The sequence below is a fragment of the Sabethes cyaneus genome, chromosome 2, assembly GCF_943734655.1.
Source record: "Sabethes cyaneus chromosome 2, idSabCyanKW18_F2, whole genome shotgun sequence".
Taxonomy (NCBI): domain Eukaryota; kingdom Metazoa; phylum Arthropoda; class Insecta; order Diptera; family Culicidae; genus Sabethes; species Sabethes cyaneus.
In genome coordinates, this window is record NC_071354.1 from 237220982 (window position 1) to 237243413 (window position 22432).

Below are 22432 nucleotides of genomic sequence, written 5' to 3' on the forward strand. Positions count from 1 at the left end.
TGTATAAATATAAAAACTGTACTGGGATTACTTCCTTCGTTTATTCATAAATCATTTCCTAATTCTATCCAAATTACTTTCTAGAAGGCTAGTTTTTTCATCAACAGATACATGTGTTGGTCAATCTCAAACCCGTGTAGATTGTTTGCGTCGCCCTGCAGTCGCATTAGCAAACCACCGAACGAAACGTAGGCAGACAGCCGGCTGGCCGACTCGAACTGACCGTCGTCACCTTCGATCCGGTACACCTTGCCGAACATCACGTACTCAAAACTATCGGCACGCGAACCCTCAATTTCGGCTGCGTTGTACTCCATACTGGCTGGTGTTCCATCCTCGTGTAACGTCGTGGCCAAAACCAACCGAAATTTGTCGCCAAGCTCCATCGGATACAGCCACGAGTTGATGTCTAGTATCATATCCATTTTGAACGATTCGGACTCGCAATGTAATCTATTGACACGATCGAACTTCTTCCCTTCTGGGTCGATATCTTTAACATTGAAGATATCCTCGAACAGTATCCCGGACATTTCACTTTATTTTGCTTTAATACGTTGCCTGTGCTTTAGAGTAAAAGCAGTTGTATGTTGTGAACATATAACGTTTACAGAATGAAAGTGCCAACCAGCTAACAGTTCAATTTATTTGGCATTTAGGTAAGCATTTAGGGATATCGCCACAAGTTAGGTAACCTTGTAGGTAACCACAGTATATTAAGAGGGAAGGTGGGATTACCTACGAATGGCCGAATCACGAATGGTCGAAACACAAGAGGCCGAAACACAAATGGTTGCTATCTTAATAAGTGGGCAGTCTCCTTTTGTCCAGCGCCTCTATGGTTCAAACCACATGCCCTGGAGGGTGTTGTGGGTTCGAATCCGGTTATAATCTCAGATTATACCTTGGTTCGATTCATGCACCTTCCAGCATTGGACAAAAGGTAGCAGTCAAAACGACTACTTGTTAAGCGTGCCTACCAATATCCCCCCCTCTCCTCACATTTCCGCTCTTTCCCCTCCATCACCAAAAAAATTTCGTTTCTTTCCCTTCCCGTCCCTTCATCAATTGTAGAACCATCGTTTCAAAAAAATATCAATTTAATTTCATGTTTCATATTCTACTAAGACGCTCGAAAAACTTCAGTCAAAATAAGGTGCAAATCCAAGTCTCATTTTAAGTCACCTTTCAAGTCCAATTTAAGTTTAATCTCAACACCAAATTAAGCCTCAAACTAGTCCACATTGAAGTACACTTTCAATTTCAAAACCAAATTCAGGCTCGAATTGTCCAATTTAAGTCAAATTTGAAGTCAAATTTAGGTCCAATTTCAAGTCCAATTTCAAGAATAAACAGAAGTCTAAATTAGCCCAATTTTCCGTCCAAACTAGGTACCATGTTAAGTTCGATTTCACGACCAAATTCTGGTTGAAATCAGTCCAAGTTTAATTTCACGTCTAATAGCCCAAAAGCCCAAATTAAGTCATGTATTAAATTCAACTTCAAGTCCATTTTCTAGAGCCAATTCAGGTCTAAGTTGTCCAAATTGAAATTCAGTTAAAAGTCTAATTTCAAACCCCACTTCAAGACCAAATTAGGCCAAATGGAATTCCAGTTTGAAGTCTAATTTTAAATCCTACACACTTAAACCATTCGGTAAACTTTTCCGAGATCTGGACAGCAGAACGTTCGGTAAAAATGGTATCGGTGGTACATATCGACGTTTACGGATCTTCAGTAACGTTTGGTATCATAAAGAAAATTGCCGTACGTTCGGCTGTCCAGATTTCGGCAAAATTTTACCGAATTCGATGCTTTTTAGGTGTATATTTCAAATCCATTTGAAATTCCGTTAAAGTCAAATTTCAGGTCCAATTTAGATCCAATCTCAAAACTAAACTAATGTCCAAATTATTCCGAATTGAAGTGTAATTTCCTGTGCAGTATCAACTCCACTTTCAAGTCCGAACTACGTCCCATTTATGATCAAATTTCACCAATTTCAATCCGATTTAATGTCCAAATTCAGTACTAAATTAGTACAAATTAAAATCTAATTTGAAGTGCAGTTTCAAGTATAATTTAACTCTCATTTAGGGTCACAGTTCAAGTTTAAATTAAGTCCCAAATTAGTCTAATTGAAGTCCAATTTAAATACGATTTTTGATTTAGTTTCAAGACTAATTTCAGGTCCCAATTAGTCCAAATCCCATTTTATGTCTAATTTCAAGGCCAAATTCAGGTCCAAACTGTCCAATTTGGAGTCTAATTTAGGTCAAATTTTAAAATTAAATTTTATGTCAAATTGTAGTTCCAACTAAGTCTCCTTTTAAGTTCAACTTCAAGACTAAATTCAGGTCCAAATTAGTCCAAAATCAAGTTCAAATTTAGGTTCAATTTCAAGTCCAATATCAATTTTAATTTCTAGTTTAAATGAAATGCTTTTTAAATTAGATTTTAAGCCAAATTTCAAACACAAATTAAGTCCCATTTTTAATCAAATTTCAAGTTTATCTTCAAGACTAAAATAAACCAAATGGAAGTCCAGTTTTAAGTCCAATTGCAAAGCCAATTTAAGTTTCATTTTGAATCAAATTTTAAATCCAATTGAGGTTCAATTTGAGGACTAAACTCCTTTTTTCCTCGTTTTCGGGTTATCCAACTGGTCGTTTAATAGCAAAAAAACAGGAAAAGGAGCAAATCAACCCTGTGTGGAAGGCTGGATGATAGAGTGGATTGCCAACCTGAATCCTTAATCCGGTCTGAAGCAAATATGGCAGTTGTCAATTCTCACAAACAAATCGTCACGTGGGTTAAAGTTGGTACTGCGAAATTGATTATTACATGGATGGATCCTAATTCTGGAAGGCGACTCTCATAACCCCGGAATGCGCATTTTTGTGCTTGCGGTTTACCCTTGCTCAAAGCTTGGTCTACATTACTCACTCGTTCCTCATTGCCAGTCACTATTCCATATTATGACTGTCTTAGGCAACGACTTATTCCTCTGACCAGTACACTCAAACTATAAGAGTAACTTTTGCACTGTCAATAGGCTTTATCGGAGTAATATAGAGTTCAGCATGAAGGAAGTGATGAGGTGATGAGGGACCTGAAAATAAACCCATGCTAAAGTCACTAGACAATGGTCTGAATTGCCTGATTCTACTAAGATTCGAACGTACGACTACTCGCTCGTCAAAGCAGACTGAACACAACTTATGGAATCACAGATTGTAATAACTTGAGATAATGATACACCGACCTACGTCACTTTTTCGTAGGAGCCTTGAAGTAGTTTGATTGACCGTAATGTGCCTTACAATCAGATGGTCGATTGTATTGTAGGAAATTTAATGATTGTACACTAATGCATATGGTATTGAAAACAAGAAATGCCAAATATTTTGGGTAGAAATCCGCTACTTCCAGTATTCTGGAAGTGAAGATCAAAAGGTGTTGGGGTTGTCAACCGAACTGAATTAGAATTAGATTATTATTAAACTGAAAGAGCGAGGCCTCGCATCGGTAATGTCACGTGGGGCATACACAACGACCTTGATGAAATCTGCTGCTTATTTGCAAATCACTTCTCTAGTGACTTTAAGACTGAAAAAGATGCAACACGAATAATCGACGATGCTCTTGGTCTAGAGGGAATACTTGAGATGCGAGATATTCGATTCGCCGAAACAGATATTGCAGTTGCAATCAAGAAGCTAAGACCGTCAATGCAATACCGGGACCGGGATCGAAGCTACTAGAAACAAAACGTCACATTTCCTGTGACCAGCATGAATTTTTTCCAGGACGATTGATTACCACATATCTCACAGAGTTTACATCATACTGCATTCAAAATATGAAAAACGGTACTCAAATAGATACTGTTTACACAAACCTGAAGGCCTTTGACTGTGTGGACCAAGACTTGCTTTTGGCCAAAGTAAATCATAAGGATGCGGTTCGGTGGCTAACTTTGAGACTGGCTAAGATCACATTTAGTTAACTGGAGTCTTTCTGTGAGGCTAGGAAACGCACATTCGAGTCCATTTTGTAACCGATCTTGTGTCCTACAAGGGAGCAATCTTGGACATTTGCTCTTTTCATTATTCTTCAATGACGTATGCGCAGAGGAAGCAGACTTCTGTATGCAGATGATTTGAAACTCTCGCTCAGTGTCAACGTAAAGTCCATTGAAGATTGTCGCGAGCTTCAGCGGGTTGTCCATATCTTCGTCGAGTGGTACAAAACAAACGAAGTCTTCATCAGTGTGCGTAAAAATAGTCCGATTATATGGAACTACAACATCGATGGCAAGTCATTGTATAGGGTCTCCGCTATCAAAGACCTCGGTGTACACCTTGGTGAAAAGCTCTGGTTTCGTGAGCGTTACTTTTACCTAATTGCAATTTCAATGGAAATGTGGGATTTATATCTCGGATTTCCTACGAATTTTGGGATCTATATTGCCTTCGCGTTCTTTACTACTCTCTGGTGCGATCCGTAATTGAATACGTAGCTGTGGTGTGGAGCTCTTACACAGGTATCTCAAACACAAATTCATTCGATACGCGTTTAAATATCTTCCATGGAGAAACATATATAATATGCCTCCGTACCAAGACCGCAGTCGTTTGTTGAATATGGACACATTGGACATCCTTTGATCACCGAAATCGTGACCGATGTAACTCCCAATGATACTGCGATTTCCCTGCACGAAAGCATTGCTCGAATCTAGCTCATTATAGTGTGGTCGATTTCGCTTTGAAAGAGAGTTGTAATAATTGAAACGAAGGACGTGTAATCGAAAGCTCCTTCAATATCCAGAAAAACATATAGTGCCGACTCCTAATATTTGAAAGATTTCTTAATTAATGTCACTACACAGTGCAGTGCGGTTTCCGTAGATTTGCCGTGTTGGTATGTATGTTGATTTCCATGCAACGGAGAACTCTTTAAAAACTCGTTGCGGATATAGTTATCGGTAATTTTCTCCGTCAACTTTAGAAGCATTGATGTCAAACTTATTGGTCTGACAGCCTTATGCATATTTTTCTTTTTTATCTCCATTAGGTATGAAACCACCTTTACTTTACGCCAATTCTCCGGGATATGTTCCAAAGCGGGGGCATTATAACGTCGACCATTTTCTGTAAAATAATGGGTAGAATACCATTCGATCCTGGATAACTGTTTAGATCATTTTCAAAATTATATAGGTTTAGTCCCGGGATTATGTGAAAAGTAGTGAACTTATGAACGAAAACAAAATTTAAAAATTTTTCCAATTTTCTCACAAAGCTTTTTTTCGGGTTATCCAACTGGTCGCTTAATAGCGTATAAAACTCTGCGCTCTGCGCCATTTTGTGATGTAAACAAAGTATCAGGGAGTCCTCAATCGTCAGTTCTACTTGACGAAACAGGCAATGTCGCCCACTAAAGCACAGGTAGAGCCCCAAGCTTAGCCGTCACGCCTATGCCCGCAGGCGGAGGCGTTCCAGTCCTGCGCGGACTCCACGAACAGACTCTAAGATCTTTCTGCCAAAGTCCGGAATGTCATATTTGAAATATAATGATGATGATGAAGATAACGATGATGATGATAATGATGATGATAAGAAGAAAAATGGTGGATCGAATTTGTAAATGTGCTTTGGACTTTTTGTACTAGTTGAGTTGTAAAATGTAGTATAGTGAAGTGGAGATTCGTCATCCCCGCCTAGCACTAGGCAGAAGCAGGTTTTCAGGCACTAGCACTGGTCCTCAACCGCGCGCCCGCTATCAATTTCCCAACACAAACAACCATAAATGAACTAATGGGAAACACAAATTTTGGAGCATTAGTGGTTATCAACTTATCAGGGCAAATTTAATCTAACATCCTCCCTGCATTTATGCACTGTCCCAAGATACAAAAGAAATTGAGCGCAACACAAGCTGGACGTTCGCGGTAGTCGACAGAAGCTTTAAAATATAGAGACGCACCCGCCTTCCAACCCTCGAGACCAAAGAGCTAGTGCGGTAAAACTGTGGGCTTAAACGTCTCTCTAAAACTCGACCCCTCCCCATCGACAGACCCCGCGGCCGGCCATCAGAGCACAGGACAGCCACGGGGCCAATGCTAAAATCCTATTGACTCTATCTAGCAGCACCGCCCAGCCGAGACTCGAACATCCTAGTTAAGTGCATTTTCAAGAACAAATTAAGGTCCAAATTAGTTTATTTGCAATCCAATTTGAGGCCCAATTTCCAGTTTAATTTATGTCACATTTTAAGTTAAATTTCAAGAGCAATTTCAGGTCCCAGTTGGTACAAATTGAAATCCATTTTAACTCCAATTTCAAGTCGAACGTCAAGTCCAAATTAGTCAAAATTAAAGTTCAATTTCAATTCCAGAAGTTCTTTTGATTTAAAATTTTAAGCCAAATGTCAGGTCTAAATTAGGTCCCATTTTAATTCGAATCAAGTTCAACTTCAAAACTAAATTAACCCGAATGGAAGTATAATTCGAAGTCCAGTTTCAACTCCAATTTCAACTCCAATTAAGGTTCCATTTAAATTAAATTTAGATCCAATCCTAAGACTAAACGCATGTCCAAATGATTACGAATTGAAGTCTAATTTTAATTACAATCTCATGTGCAATGTCAAGTCTAATTTCAAGTTCAAATTGCGTTCCACTTTAAATCAAATTTCAAGACCAATTTCAGTTTAATTTCATGACCAAATTCGGGTCCATATTAGTTCAAATTGAAGTCCGATTTCAAGTCCAGTTTTAAGTCTCATTTACGGTCAAATTTTAAGTCCAAATTAAGTCCCATTTAAAGCCAAGTTTCAACTCCTAATTAAGTGCAATTTCATGGCCTAAGTCAAATCCAAATTGGCCCAATTGAAGTTCAATTCAAGTTCCATTTTAAGTCTAATTTCAGGGCTAAATATTTACTTTACTTTAGTGGCAACGGTCCGTTACCGATCCTACGGCCTCTTCCTGGTTCTCTACTGAAAATAGTTTTGGCTACTCTTTCGTCGGGCATTCTGGCCACGTGCCCAGCCCACCGCAGCCTGCCACATTGCACTACCTTCACTATATCAGCATATTTCAGCATATACTTGGTACAGCTCGTGATTCATGCGTCTGCGCCACACTCCATTTTTCATTTTGCCACCAAGTATAGATCGCAAAATTTTACGCTCAAAACCCCCAAGCACTCGCCGATCAGCTTCCTTTAGCGTCCATGATTCGTGTCCGAAAAGGCCAACCGGAAAGATTAGTGTTCTGTAGAGCGCCAGTTTTGTGCGAATTTGCAAACTACAGGACTTCCGCTGGCTACGTAATCCGTAGAAAGCCCGATTCGCGGCTGCAACTCGTCGTTTCACTTCGCGGCTTGCATCGTTGTTACATGTCACGAGTGTACCAAGGTAACTAAATTCCTCCACTACTTCATATCGTTCCCCATCTAAGTCCACCTCGGCACCAACACCACTTGGGCTCCCACGTTCCCTACCAGCAACCATGTACTTCATTTTGGCGCGCCTCTTTTAAAGGGCCTGAAGGCCTCTTCCGCTGATCTATGGTTGATTCCGATGATATCGACGTCATCCGCAAAACCAAGAAGCATGTGAGATTTCGTGGTGATAGTTCCATTCCTTTCCACATTTGCCCTTCGTAATGCACCTTCCAAGGCAATGTTTAATAGCAGGTTAGAGAGTGCAACCCTTTGCTTCAGTTCATCCAACGTCACGAAAGCAGCTGAGGTCTCACCCGCTATTTTAACGCATGATTTGGATCCATCCACCGTCGCACGAATCAGCGTAACTAGTTTCGTCGGAAAACCATGTTCTAGCATTACCTGGCACAGCTCATTTCGTTTAACTGAATCGTACGCCGCTTTAAAGTCCACAAACAGATGGTGTGTCTGTAAGTTGTACTCCCGAAACTTGTCTAGCAACTGACGCAACTCACGAAAACCAGCTTGGTATTCGCCGACGAAGGACTCCGCTAACGGTCTCAGTCTGCAGAACAGGATACGGGAAAGCACCTTGTAGGCGGAATTGTGTAATGTAATTCCTCGATAGTTTTTACACTCCAGTCGATGTCCCTTTTTGATAATTGGGCAAATGAGGCTATCCAACCACTCCTCCGGCAGGACTTAAATGCAGGTCCCAATTTGTCTAACTTGAAGCCCATTTTTAAGTTCAATTTCATGTCCAATATCAAGCCTAATTTCAAGTTCCAAGTACCATTTTAAGTTGCGTTTTACGTTCATTTTCAATTTTAAGTCCAGATTAGTCCAAATTGAAGCTCAATTTGAAGAACAATTTAATATCCAACACCGAATCCAATTTGAAGTTTAATTTCAAGTCCGATTTCAAGACCAAATTCAGGCCTAAATCGGCCCAAAATCAAATCATATTTCAAATCCAAGGCCAGTGGTTTTGTGATAAGTAGATTATAGTAATATAAAAATAGACCCGCTAGCCTAGGCTTGTTTGAAGTTTTTTTTTAGCTCAAAACATGCTTTTGAAGTATTCGAATGCCGGTGTGCACCAATTTAGATAATAGCTATCTTGATATATCTGGAACCCAATTTACTGAAGGAAACGATATTTTTATTCACATTTTGACGTAGGACTACGTTTTTGTTCACTATACTGGGACTGGGTAGCATTTTGTGAAAACGAAAATGCTCATAACTACTGAACTACTAAACGAAACTGAACAATTTATGTGTCGTTGGATAGATAAGATGAACAGCAATCTTCTAAGGGCTAAGAGAGCAATTTTAAGGAGGGCGTAAGAGGATGGGGGCTCCTATACAAAAGGAACACAAATTTACTCAAAACTGGAGAATTAATCGAGCAAATGGAACCAAATTTGGCATGTGGGGGTTTCAGAAGGTAGGATTTTTTTCTATGGTGTACTGAGATCCCTTCGCCTTCTAAGAGGGTGGGGGGCTTCCTTACAAATGAAACACAGATTTCCTCACAACTTTAGAACTTATCTAGCAAATGGAACCAAATTTGGCACGTTGAGGTTTTTGAGGCAAGAATTTTTTCTATGGTGAATTGCGACTTCCCTCACTTTAGGAGGGAGGGGGGAGCTCTCATACAAATAATATACAAATTTCCGCATAACTCGAGAACTAATCAAGTAAAAAGAACAAAATTTGACATGTGGGTGTTTTTGGAGACAAGATTTTTTTCTATGGTGAATTGAAACCTCTCCCCACTTTAGGAGGGGGGGCTCCCATACAAAAGAAATACAAATTTCCTCATAACTTTAGAACTAATCAAGCAAATGGAACCAAATTTGGAATGTGGGGTTTTTTAAAGGCCTGAATTTAATTTATAATGGTTTGAGACCCCTCACCCCTGTGGATAAGGACTCTCATACAAATATAACAGAAATTTTTGTGGCCCTCACAGATTCTTATAAACATACATATGCCAGAAATGCAGTTTACATCAGTCTGTAATAATCTGATATAGTCCTACGTCATCCTTTCGTACAACCCTTAGGGTTGTATACCTTGAAGTGTTTTTTAAATGAAATTCGTATAATATGAGGCGTGTCCGTCCGAGCGTGTCTGTCAAATTAATTTTTTTTCAGAAGTAAATTACACGTGGAAAAAAGAGGTCTTACTTTAGGTCACTTAATTGATGCATTTCACTATAAACATTTCACTTAAAAATTGGGTATAGTTTGCAATGGCGCATTGAACAATTGCTTTAACTTTTACCTTAACTTTTGTACTGCAAAATCGTAAACAAAAGCCTGAGACACGTGAAAAATGCCTTAAAAAGCATCTAAATTCTGATACGGATTTACCTCATCCAGTGGGGCGAGGACAAGCGGACGACAATACGTAGGTAATCGATACCTTCCGTTATTCTTCTTATTCATTGCACGGCACTATAACGTGGCCTTCAAGCTTATGGCCACTCTTCCTGTTAAAACTTTACTGTTGTTAAAGTGCACACCTTTGCTTGTAGCGCATATTCACGAGTTCTGAGGGCAAATGATGAGTTTTTCACCACACCGACACTGTCCACCAGAGAACTAGTTTTCTTCTTTAGAATCGAAATTCACACAAATTGGTTCAAACAAAATGAAATGAAGCTTAAAATTTGATTCGAACTCACGCTAGTGAAAATTTTTGACGTTTGTTGTGTTCCGGCTAACGCCTACTTCTGTTTCCGCGGTTCAAGCACGTTCAGGCTCAGGGATGGTAAATTTTGGACACGAAAAAAGAATGTACCGCATGTACCGTCATTGTCTTTTTAAATAGCATATTGAGGACCCAGTAATTGGCGAAACGAAAAAGCTCTTAATCATGTTTATTTTCAATAAACCAAGCGTGTGACTTTTAGAGTACAAAAATTGGGGAGCACACATAAAACAAAGGCGAAAAAAACGGTTGATCTCGTTTCACTTTTTTCCCTGTCGGTCCTTTCCTTTGTGAGGTTAACAACCCACTTTGCGCGAGCGCAAATTAACCCGATCGTCCATGTTAGAGCGTGATGACCATAAAACCGGTTCCCACTTTCATCACGCGTCTAGGTTAATGTAGAGCATCCGAACCTCAAACAGAATGCGGAATATGGATTGGTTTTTGGAGTGAAAAACAGGTCCTCAAACCGACTGACTGGCTGGCTGGACTTGATGAAATTAAACCAGTTCTGTCTGTCTGACTAACTTCGCCATCAATATGCATTCGGTTCACGCCTTATCATCAGCAGAGCATTCAAAAATGCAGCAAATGTTGTAATTTACCCGCTGCTGATTAGATAACTTTAAGCTTCACAAAAAAGTGCATTCAATTCACGACGGCTCGGTTTGAATGTGTTGCGCAAAGTTGAAGGTCAATGTTACTGTAACTGTGCCGGAAATTGATATGAGTAGGGTTCGAAACCAAACGTACAACCCAAACTGTCAGTGAATAGAAATAATGTTAATTTTGATACAGATTTTCTAAAAATACCGTCTATCAAATACCTCATCAGTAAAATTGTTATAATTAGTTCACGTCACTCACAACTCAGGGGATTAAATTGTCTGAAATCACCGAGCACAAAATATTAAACACGCAAATACGAATTGCCACCCCGTTCCGGTGGAACCTCCTTCGTTGAGTTATCTCCCGCCACTCGTAGTGCCTCCACCGTAGCGGACGGGACGGGAATCAGGCACAAACAAAGTAGGTCACCGCTGACTGCTGCCAGACGCCGATTCGATGCAATGGCGTATCAGGACGGAACGCGATGGAATTACTGCGCGCCACAGCCCACAGTAGCTGCGCGGCCGGTTTAAGTCGAAAACATTATGCGCATCAGCAAGGAGGAGCCCGCGTTTGGGAAATTTTTCGTCAGTAGAATAAAATTTTGATGGTTTTAAAAGCCAGATGACGTTCTCAAGCTCCAGTGGAGCTTTGGTAAAGATTCATACAGTTATTCAGCTTTTTCTCTCAAGCGTGGCAGCCGTTTCCATTAGCAACAGCAGCATCATTCGCTTCCGCGTTTCGTTGGAAACTTCTACGGAGATTAACGGAGTGCCCCGGCATTGCATGCCGGGCATGCAATGTATCGATTTCAAAGGTTAATCTTCGTTCGGTAGAGTTTTCCACTCAACTCACCCGGCGGAGCTCGGAATTGTAGGAAAATAACGACGAAACGAAATCGCTTGCCTAACCTAAGCGGCTTAGACACGTGACCTCAACCATCCGTAGCCGCCGGGAAACGCTCCGCCTGCATACATATTATTGCGAAACCTAGAAACAAGCAGATAAGTACCAATTGGTGGGCTCACGTGACAGAGTCGTTGACATCGCGTGAAATTGATATTTACGCTCGAGTGGCCGGATTGCATGGTTGCCCCGTCCCATGTTATCGAGACATTATCAAATAAAAGGAAAACTTTTGTTCGCTGGGCGTTGCAAGCTAAAATTGTACCACAATGAAAGACATTCAACGGCCGGGATGGATGGATGAACGGACGAATGGACGGATGGAGCTCGTTCGCTGTTTACATACTGGCGGACAGAAATAAATTGTGCGCCGTTTTATCGCTATCGCGCCCGGAATTTCGTTTATCGCCAACACGAGAACGCGCTGTTGTGAAAATTAGAGTTCAAGGCCAATCACCACATTCTCATACGGTTGTTAGTTCGTAGGTAGTTTAGTTAGGTACGTCAGATCTTTCGATCGCGCGCGGTAATGGAGCCCACCCAACAACAACAACAACAACAACCGCAGCACGTTAGTTTGATTTTTATGACGTAAGGCACTTAGGAGGTATTTCCCGTTTGACCGTACCACGCAAGCAAATACAGCACTAGCAGCAGCGGACGGACATATGCTCCGAGAACAGCATTAATGCGCGCGCTCGTGTGTTAGTCCACTGTACTGATACTGACTGACGGATGGTTGGGTAGCATCTGTACGTTACGTACGTGGGGGTTATTGAATTCCGACACGCAAACATCTGCCCTCCTACAAGCAAGCAACGCCATCCGCATCGTCGCGTGATCATACGCTTCCATCAAGCCCCGCCGGGATCGTCCATTTGTGCTTCACCGGGAATTTTATCGACAGGCCATCATAATCCAGTCAGTGTGTGCTATTTTTAAGTTTCGTTCTCCGTTGACTGTTAACTAAACCAGATGCAGATGGCGCCCGCGTCGGAACTTGTTTCGTAATGCTTGATGATGAGTGATTTTATCAGAGTCAGAACGACCATACTGTCGTTCTGGAATGGTTACAGGAATTTGGTGTTGGTCAATCACAATCAAAAACAGTCACAAAAACTTCGCCGAAAACAAACGTATCGCCAGTAAACAAGCCGAGTGAAAGTTGTTTTCGTGTCCCAGTTGCGCAGAAAGCAGTTCTCGCTCGGTTTATTTACATTCGCGGATGTGTTGTTTTGAAAAGTCCCAAGCTCCTTTGATTATTTCCTGGAAGAAATGGGCGGCGGGGGTTTGATCACGTGTTGTTGGAAAAATAAAATAGCGCCTGTGGGCATGGGTTCCATCTTTTTCTATTGCAAACTGAAATTGAAAACAATTCTCATATTGTTTGGAATAGGTATTGGTGAGGATCAACACTGATTTATGTCAAAGTAGTCATTTACTGCGTAGATAACAGAAGCTTGATCGTTTTAGCCAAATCAGGAAAGTTACGACTCGATTGCGGTAGATTGAGCAATTGGTTACGCTCGCCTCTCACTGGTGATCATTTATGTGTTGAAAATCTGTGATAATTTTTGTGACGAATGTGCTGCTCCATCTGGAATTGAGCAAGGCACCCATGTCGGACCATTGATATGCCTTTAATGGTTCAATAACCAGAATTTTAAACTAAACTGTTTGCTGCTTTACTGCTAGCGGCAACGCTTGCTGGTTAATTGGTAAATAGCTTGAGAGACATCTCAGCCATTAATGTAATAATAAGGCTGTGATATCATCGTGAGTTTAATGCATCGACAACGAGAACTATCTGAGAACGAGAACGAATTCGAAGGCCACCCGCCCGAAACAATGCATGCTGATAAAAGCAAAAACTCTCCTTCCCCGATCATACCACGCAACTACCGCGAACTTAACACTGAGGCTGAATTAAAATGCTTCTGATTTGGTTACAGCTGATTTTTGACTCTGAATACATGTGGCAGACGCTGAATAAATTTAAGCAAAGATCTCTGTATTCTATAAGTGTTTAAGCAGCCAACGAATGTGCTGCCAATTAGCTGCTTCACAGAATAGTGTCACAAGCAGATTAGGTGCATCTTCAACCTCTCCACAACCCGTCAATATTCTCAATAATTGTGCTATATTAGCTGAATAAACGATTTTTCATCTTAATAAAAAAGCCCTCTCAAGAAACATTTATGCGCTGATTAAACATTTTAGCAGTCATTATTATTCAGCCGTACAACCTATTTCGTTTGAGACAGAAAAAACACTTGTTAAGCAATTATATCGCCCTTTATATAACCTTTGTGCGCCTTGTTTCCAGCTTTGCGCAAATTGGTTATTTAAACACGCGCAAATGCCTCTATTAAGCTCCATTGCAGCTTCGAGAGCAGCTATTAGCAAGCCCGAAGCTTGATAAAATCACCAAATTTAGTTGTTTAAGAGTTGTTTATTAAAGCGTTTGATCAGCCAGAAATTGTTACTTGGGTAGCTGCTTTCAAAGCTGCAACCTTTATACAGCCAAAAAAAATCTATTTTGAACCGCCATCTTCTGAAATTAAAAACTTTCCAAGCATTCAAAATATAAATTCTACTTTCTATATTTATTCGTGAGAGATACGTATTTCGCCTACGACTTGCAGGCTTCATCAGTGTCTGTTTTCGAAAAAACTTGCACATTGGATCGCCTTAAACCAAGCGATCCAAGCTGCCTAAAGTAAGCACTCAAATGGTGTTTGATCAAGCGATGTTTAAGCTACTTTAAGTTTTTTTTTAAAACCAGCTTTCACCTAAAGCTGATAAACAAGCTTAACAGACAATCCGCTTTTAAACAGCCATAAACTTCAAACCGTTTTACGATTGCTTAAAGGTGTTAAAGTGGCTTTATAAACCTGTAGAGGCTTTCACTAGGCTCACAGCTTTCAAACTACTTTAAAGCTGCTTAAGGGTGTTGAAGTGGCAAACTAATACCAAACCTTTAGTCGGTTCACAGCACACATACTGTCAGATCATACCGAATTTCGCAATTCGACTGCCAGCAAAAATATTGTCAGTTATCAACATTATCGACTGTTTCAAGTGTAAATATATATTCACTGCCTGTTCTGCACATGCAGATGGGGCGGATCATACAGTGAGTGTTTATGGATCAGAAGATGGCGGTTCAATTCCCGAGAGAAGACGACATGCATTTTTAATTAGCTTGCATACACGAATTAAAGTTATTCGAAATTAAAAATATATAGCATACGACGCCATAGCAAAATAAATATGATGCTTTTTATTTTTTTTAAATTTAAAATAGATCATTTTTTGGCTGCATAAAGGTTGATGAGACGTTGATTAAGCGACTGAAAAAGCATTGCAAAACTATTTCTCGTTCTAAAAATAGAATTGACAGCATTGCGCAAATTGGTTATTTAAAAACACGCAAAAGCCTCTATTAAGCTCCTCTGCAGCTTTGAAAGCATCTACCCAGGTAACAATTTCAAGCTGATCAAACGTTTTTTGGCTGAATTTATTCAACCTGGGGCTGAACTATGGTTTAGTTTTAGAAATAAAAACCTTTTTTCAGCTCTTAAAAATCTAAGTCAAGCTTGTCGGGCTTGTTAATAGCTGCTTTGAAGCTGTAATGTAGCTTTTGTGCGTTTTTAAATAACCAATTTGTGCAAAGTTGGAAACAAGGCGCACTGAGGCGTCTCAAACGAAATAGGTTGTATTAGTTCTCCAATTTCGGCTGAATAAGTATTGTAGAATTGTTTACATAAATTTTATTCGATGCATATTCAGCTATGGCTGAATAATTATGGCTGCTAAAATGTTTAATCAGCGCATAAATGTTTCTTGGGAAGAATGTAGCACCCGTACACTACTACAAAAGCGCAAAGCAGAAGCGTCAAGAACGCTTCTAGCACATTCAGTAAAAATCCATACTAAGTTAGTTACATTGCCGGTATATTGGCAGCACTTGAAAAACACCAACACATAAACCATCTAACTCCCTTTTAGTCCGCTGTTGAAGTCCAACAATCCACCGAATAGGCCCATGGGTGATGCATGGGTTTACCCATCGTAATTTCACAGACTTCTTCCATTAGATATAGCTGATTAGCCTTTGATAAGCCGATCAATATGTCAAAAATCACCTAAAGTATACGGTAGGCCAGGAGGCCAAAACGAAAAAGAATATTAAAGCCAAGGGGCTACATCGCGCAACGCGAAGCACAGTGTTGCCACTGCCACAGTGTCGTCCATGAAGACGACGATTTTTTCGAGAAGCTGCCCAGATGACGTTACGACCGAGGAAGAATCTCCGCTCATCCAACACACTCAAAGTTCCCACCATTCCCCAAAACCTCTCAGACAACAACAAAATGGATACCTGGACCGGACGATGACCGGTCGCCGATATCGTCGATAGAACACCTGCTTAGATTTCTGAAATCAACAGGAAGACGGACGTGCACCATTATCAAGCAGTGTCAACACTAGCCCTAAGCGGCGGGGCACTAGCTAATCACAAGGAAACAAAAATTTTGTACCCAAAAGACTAGTATTTTATATCAATATTTAAACTTTATATCACTTTATTTAAATTTTATAAGGCCATTGCAAATTATTTTTAAAAATTTTGTCACCCCCCCTTCCTTGAAAATTGGCTTGAAAAATTGCCACCAGTTGTCGAGCATCTCTTTCAGTGGTGCTAAACAGCTCGTAAGAGAGGAGGGGGGGAGATGTAGCGACCCTGCCAGTTGCTCTCCCATATACCAATCCTGCTTGGATCCGAAGGATCTAGTACAAGTTCTTCAAGTAATGTATATCGGTGAAACCGCTCGCAGTTCGCATGATTAGGTCAAGACTGCGAGATGCTTTAGCATCTTAAGATCACCAGCAAAAAAAAGCCTGGGTATTCGTAGCGAAAACCTTACATCGTTATAATATAGCACGAAGATGAGCGGGCCTAGATGACTGCCTTGTGGAATACCGGACGTGGCTACAAACTCGCTGGATAGTGATTCTCCGCCGATCAGCCAAGTAGGACTTCAGCAAGAGCAGTAGGGTGCCGCCAAGTACCATTCTATCGAGTTTATCAATCGCAATTTCATGTTTCAACTTATCAAAAGCCAAAAGAGAGCACTATGGGCCAGAAATGAAAATTTCGGGACAAATATATTTGCGGTTAAACAGCATGTCTCAGCTCAATGTGGTCTTCGGCAACTTTTTGAATAAAAAATTGATGCATAATTTGAGTAAACTTTTTTTCACCTTTTTGTTTTCAAAATATTAAAGATAAACCAATTTCAAGTAATTTTTGTGAAGATATGAAACTTCTACCTTTTACCCATTTTCAGCAATTGTTTACCTTTGTTTATAAACGACCCCTCAAATCACATTTCTTCTTGTAACATGTTTATTTCAACAGTCAGCTCAATGTGATGTTCTATAAAATATTTTGCACATAAAAGAGGAATATTTTTGCTGCAGACTGTTTTGTTGCTTTATATGCATTAATTAATAAGATATAACAGATTTTAGGTTAAAAACCGTCTGATGAAAAATCCGAATATCTTAGCCATCAGCAAGTATCTGCAATTAGTTTGCATACCAATTTGTAGGAAATTGTTAAAGCTATCTGCCCAAATGTGTATTTCAGAGAATACCTGGGAATATCATGGCTGGAAATACCTGGGAATAGTGCGGATTTTTTTTTTTTCAAACATTTTATAACTTAATAAATATTCGTCCTAGCGTCGAACAGTTTTCCCAAAAAAAAGTATGTCTTTTTACTGAATAACTTTGTAGAACATTTGAAAGCAATAAAATAAACGTGTGTAAAGTTATTGAGTGTAATTAATTTTCAAGTGCTCTTTTTTAACACATCATTATATTTCGCAACCGGTAAAAGATAGATATTTACTTTATTCAGCAAAATTGCTTATTTCAGTATGTTCTACAAGTTTTGGAGAAAAAAACTTTCTTTTTGAATTTAATGCATTTAATGCATTAATGCAGAAAAAGCAAAACAGTCTTCAGCAAAAATAGTACTCTTTTATGTGTAAAATGTTGTCTAGAACATCACATTGAGCTGTCTGTTGAAATAAACATGTTACAAGAAGAAATGTGATTTGAGGGGTCGTTTATAAACAAAGGTCTATTGCCGAAAATGGGTAAAAGGTAGAAGTTTAATATCTTCGGAAAAAATACTTGAAATTGGTTTATCTTTAGTATTTTGAAACCACAAAGGCAAAAAAAATTTTCTCTAAAAGTTATTACTTAAATTGTTGTTAAAGTAACACTAACTATTGGACGACCCCTTCAAAAGATGCATAATTTTTTCATTCAAAAAGTTGCCGAAAACCACATTGAACCGCAAATATATTTGTCTCGAAATTTTAATTTCTGGCCCATAGTGCCCCGTGAAACCCGCCTGATAATTCCCTTCGAAACCTTGTGCTATCGGTGACAACCGGCGTAACAGGATCTGGGAGAGTACCTTGCAGGCGACGTTTACCAGCGTAACACCGCGATAGTTGCAGCAGTCTAGCCGATCATCCTTTTTGTAGATGGGACAAACCACTCCTTCCATCCATTCTTCCGGTAGCTTTTCCTCCTCCCAAATCCTCGAAATAACCCAGTGTAGAGCCTTTGCTAGGGGTTTTCCGCAATGTTTATAAAGCTCTGCCGGTAGGCGGTCCTTCCCAGCGGTTTTATTGGTCTTCAGCAGCCCGATTTCTCTTTTGACTTCTTGGAGATTGGAGGGGTGCAGAGATATATTGATCAATAACTCTGGAACCTGGTGGAATAAAACCGAACATTTTTCGCCACAAGAAAGTTAACTTTATGTAGATTCCGATCACAGAATATTTGATCGCGGCAAAATTTTCTTAATTAACGCTGCCAAATTAAGGTAGCATGATCTTTATTTGAGAAAAACTACAAGAAACAAACAGGTGCTGTGAACAAACATCAAACTGTTCGAAAGTATATAAAAATAACTTTCTTGAGGTGAAAAAAGATTCAATTTATCCCAACAAAATCAAGAGATATTCTCTTTTATTGATAAGCATTGCTAAAACTAAATGCCGCTTATCTGACCAAAACAATGGGAAACAACCACGTTTCGTAAACAAACACAATGTCGTCGGATTCCAATCGAAGACAGCTTATTTTTAGCGAAAAAAGCTCAATTTTATGTCAGCGGAATCCGGAATATGGACTTTTACGTCTCTCCGTGTCGAGAAAGTAGGGTAAAATGTCCTTCTTTTGACAAAACTGCTGGAAATATATGCGTGCCGTAAACAAACATCACCCCATTGAAATTCTTATAAAAATATATTTCTTTTTTGACTTCAAAAGATTGATCCTAGCCCAGCGCGCTGCAGCGGCGGGAAACCTAGACCACTCTCAGGACGTCGCTCTCGCTCCTTGCGAACATTCTCTTATCCGGGGCAGGATTTATTGTGGATCCGAAAAAGAAGCTGTCCAAAATAACTTTTTATTTTCGTTCCTCTCTCTCTCTCTCTCTCAACTCATCCCACTCTATCTCTCTCTATCTCTGAAATGCTCTCTCTTTCTCAATTCCTTTCTCTCTTTCTCGGTTCCTTTCTCTCTCTTACTGCTTCTCTGTGTTTCGCAAGGGAGCAATTTGGGGCCAATTTTGATCATGATTTTCTTCAACGACGTTGAATTCTCGCTTTGTTCGTATCGTATCGAGCACCATTTGTAATCATTTGCAAGGGGGCCTGCATCCTAAACTCAGCTCCCATGCGTACTAGATGTTGATTATTTCCTAGGCAAACCGGCAATTTGGCTTCAAAAGTGCCAAAGGCCGCGTCCGCACCGCATCCGCAGTGGATCCGCACTGCCTGAAGGCATTATATTATTATATTCCCTTGTTAGACCAAGCCTTGAAAACGCTTCAGTGATATGGACACCAAACGACGCAACTTGAAACTTAAGGGTTGAGCCAGTCCAAAAAAGGTTGATACGGCTCACTCTCAGGAATCTTCCATAGTGGTGGTGATGGATACTTAGGGTTTCAACTACTTACTACTCGCTCGAAGACGGTTCGCATATTTACTTCTGTCGAATCGGTACTCGAGTTTGGAATATCTGCATCCCCATTTGCTAGTCGACTGAAAAGACTGATTAAAATTTAATTGCAGTATGCACTATAGATTAAGACAAAGTTGTCAGGATTATGCCGAGCCGTTCTGTATGTACCAATTTACTGAAGTTTGCTTCACCGTGTATTTCGAAAATGCCACTGAAAGCACAAATTGACGTCATTTTCACTTATCTAAAAGCAGCCTTTGATCGTATCGATCACGGTCTTCGTAGTTTATCAATAATTCAGGAGTGCCACAAGGAAGTAGCATGGGCCCCTTATTTATTTATTTATTTATTTATTTATTTATAATGTAATTCATCCGACTAATAGTCTACATGAATGTAAATGACTAGGAAAGCCCGTTCGAGTTGATCAGAAAAAACGATTGTGGAGTCATTCTCGAATAGGCACAAAACCCAGTATCGTTTAACTAGCATTTCGAATTATAAAAGCTCACAATAGTAGTCAAAAATAATTAAGGATAGAGCATCGCACATACAAATTTACAAAATAAAACGTAATGGTCAATTCACAATAAACAAAAATGAACATATTACTAACTAATAGATGAGTTAAGTAACTTAAGCAGCTTTTGTTTGAACACCGATGACGACTCGTTGAACTCGAACAGGTGGAAGAACTCATTGAAGGTTGCACACATCGATTGAATAGGAGAATTCTTCGTGAAATCTGAACGATTGATGGGCATATGCAGAAATCCGCTACGTTGACGAAGGTTTCTGGGCAATACCCTTGCCTGTAATTGTTCTAGTAATGCGGGACTATCTACTTCTGACGTGAGAATTTTAGCTGCCATAACAGCCTTGTACACCTTCCTTCTCTTTTCGAGGGTTGTCAATCCCAGCAACTGACAGCGAGCTTCATATGGTGGAAGGTTCTGTGGGTTATTCCACCGTAAATGCCTAAGGGCGTACCAAACAAACTTGCGTTGGATAGCCTCTATCCGATTAATCCAGTTTGCACGATAAGGTGACCAAACAACTGCAGAATTTTCCAGGTGAGATCGGACATGTGCACAGTATAATGAGCGAAGACAGTGTGGGTCGTCGAACTCCTTGGCAATTTTGAACATGAATCCCAGTTGTCTATTTGCTTTATCGATGATTGCTGAGAGATGGTTCCGAAAAGTTAACCTTGTGTCGATTAAAACTCCAAGATCTTTGATACAGTCCACACGTTCAAGTATCTGATCATTAATACGATAGTCAAATTCGAAAACTTCACGGCTTTGTTTACGGTGGAATGAAATTACGAGACATTTATTAATGCTGAGCGTCATTCTATTTTCTTGGCACCAATTGGTAAAGGTTTTCAACAAAGACTGTAGAACGTAGCAGTTGCCCAAGCTTTTCACAGCGACGTATATTTTTAGGTCGTCAGCATATACCAGTTTACATTTATCGTTAAGTAGAGCTGTCACATCATTAAAAAACAGTGAAAATAACAACGGGCCAAGGTTGCTACCTTGGGGAACTCCAGTTTCATTAACGAAAAAATCAGACAGCGATGATCCGATTTTAACTTGTAGCTTCCTATTTTTCAAGTATAACTCCAACCAGCGACAAAGACGTTGAGAAAACCCAAGTTTAGCAAACTTCTTCAGAGCAATATTATTATTCAGGCCGTTCTTCAACGACGCAACTCTGTTACTACCATATGGAGTTCGAAACATGAAAAAAATAGATGATTTCGTTGGCTGGTGTCAGAGGAGCTGACTCGTGATCAGCAGTTGGTCGGAATCTTAACCATGGTCAGTGGTCAGTGCCACACAAGGACTTTCTTCGGGAATTCGGTGTGAGATATATTCGACGTCATCGATTACCCTGTTGATGGGAAACGTAAAGTACTCGGTACCCTGCCAGTAACTGTGTCCGTCATCTATTATGACCTTGACGTCGCACTTCGCCGGACAGATGCTTCTCACCAGCACCTTCAGCCGCTCTTTCTGGGCCTGCTGCTTACACACGGCCGGCCTCGAAAGACGCTTGCGCATGAAAATGTTCATTTTGGCCAGGTACTTCTTCATTGTTTGCCCGGTTGCTCCGACCTCCTCTAGGCCCAAGGCCAGATCGATGGAGTCACCTTGCTCTTGGACCTCTCTTTTCAATAATTATAGAGTTTTACGGTCACGCAGCGCCGGGTAATCGGGCGGCCAGTACCAGATTTCCGTTTGAAGCTTATCCCAGAAAGAAGAGGATGTTGTAAATACCAGATCGGCTATATCCGGTGGTTGTGAAGAGCCTCACGATGTCTAACTTCTTCGCTCCGATGTGAAGCTGACAGTACAAACAAAGCATCAAGTGTAACGTGGTTGATACGATTGGCGGTCCAATAAGTGTGAAAAAATGTCAAAAATTGAGGGAAAATGAGCAAAATGGGGCACTTCCCGATGGCAAACAGGAAAGGGGTGGGCACCACGAGATTCTCCGGAAAATTTTACTTAGGACCACCTATATTTTATCAGCCTGCAGGCCGTACCTTAATTGCATCTGCTTTTTCGCTCGTTTTTGCCCATAGCCCATAGTGTTGCGAAGCCCGCACTCATGGATAGCCGATATGAGCATTTCTCGCTCTCATATTTTCATGCACGAGTTATTGCCAGCGTGTA

General features: G+C 40.2%; 2 protein-coding genes across 2 annotated transcripts in view; one reads left to right on the forward strand and one right to left on the reverse strand.

Moving 5' to 3' along the window:
• LOC128737786 (uncharacterized) overlaps positions 1-22432 on the forward strand; it is a 146169-nt gene that overhangs the window by 55171 nt on the left and 68566 nt on the right. The gene's annotated exons all lie outside the window — the stretch shown is intronic.
• Positions 81-533, reverse strand: LOC128737788 (DNA-directed RNA polymerases I, II, and III subunit RPABC3-like). The gene has a single exon (XM_053832495.1). It carries the CDS (start codon positions 531-533, stop codon positions 81-83), a length of 453 nt encoding a protein of 150 aa, XP_053688470.1.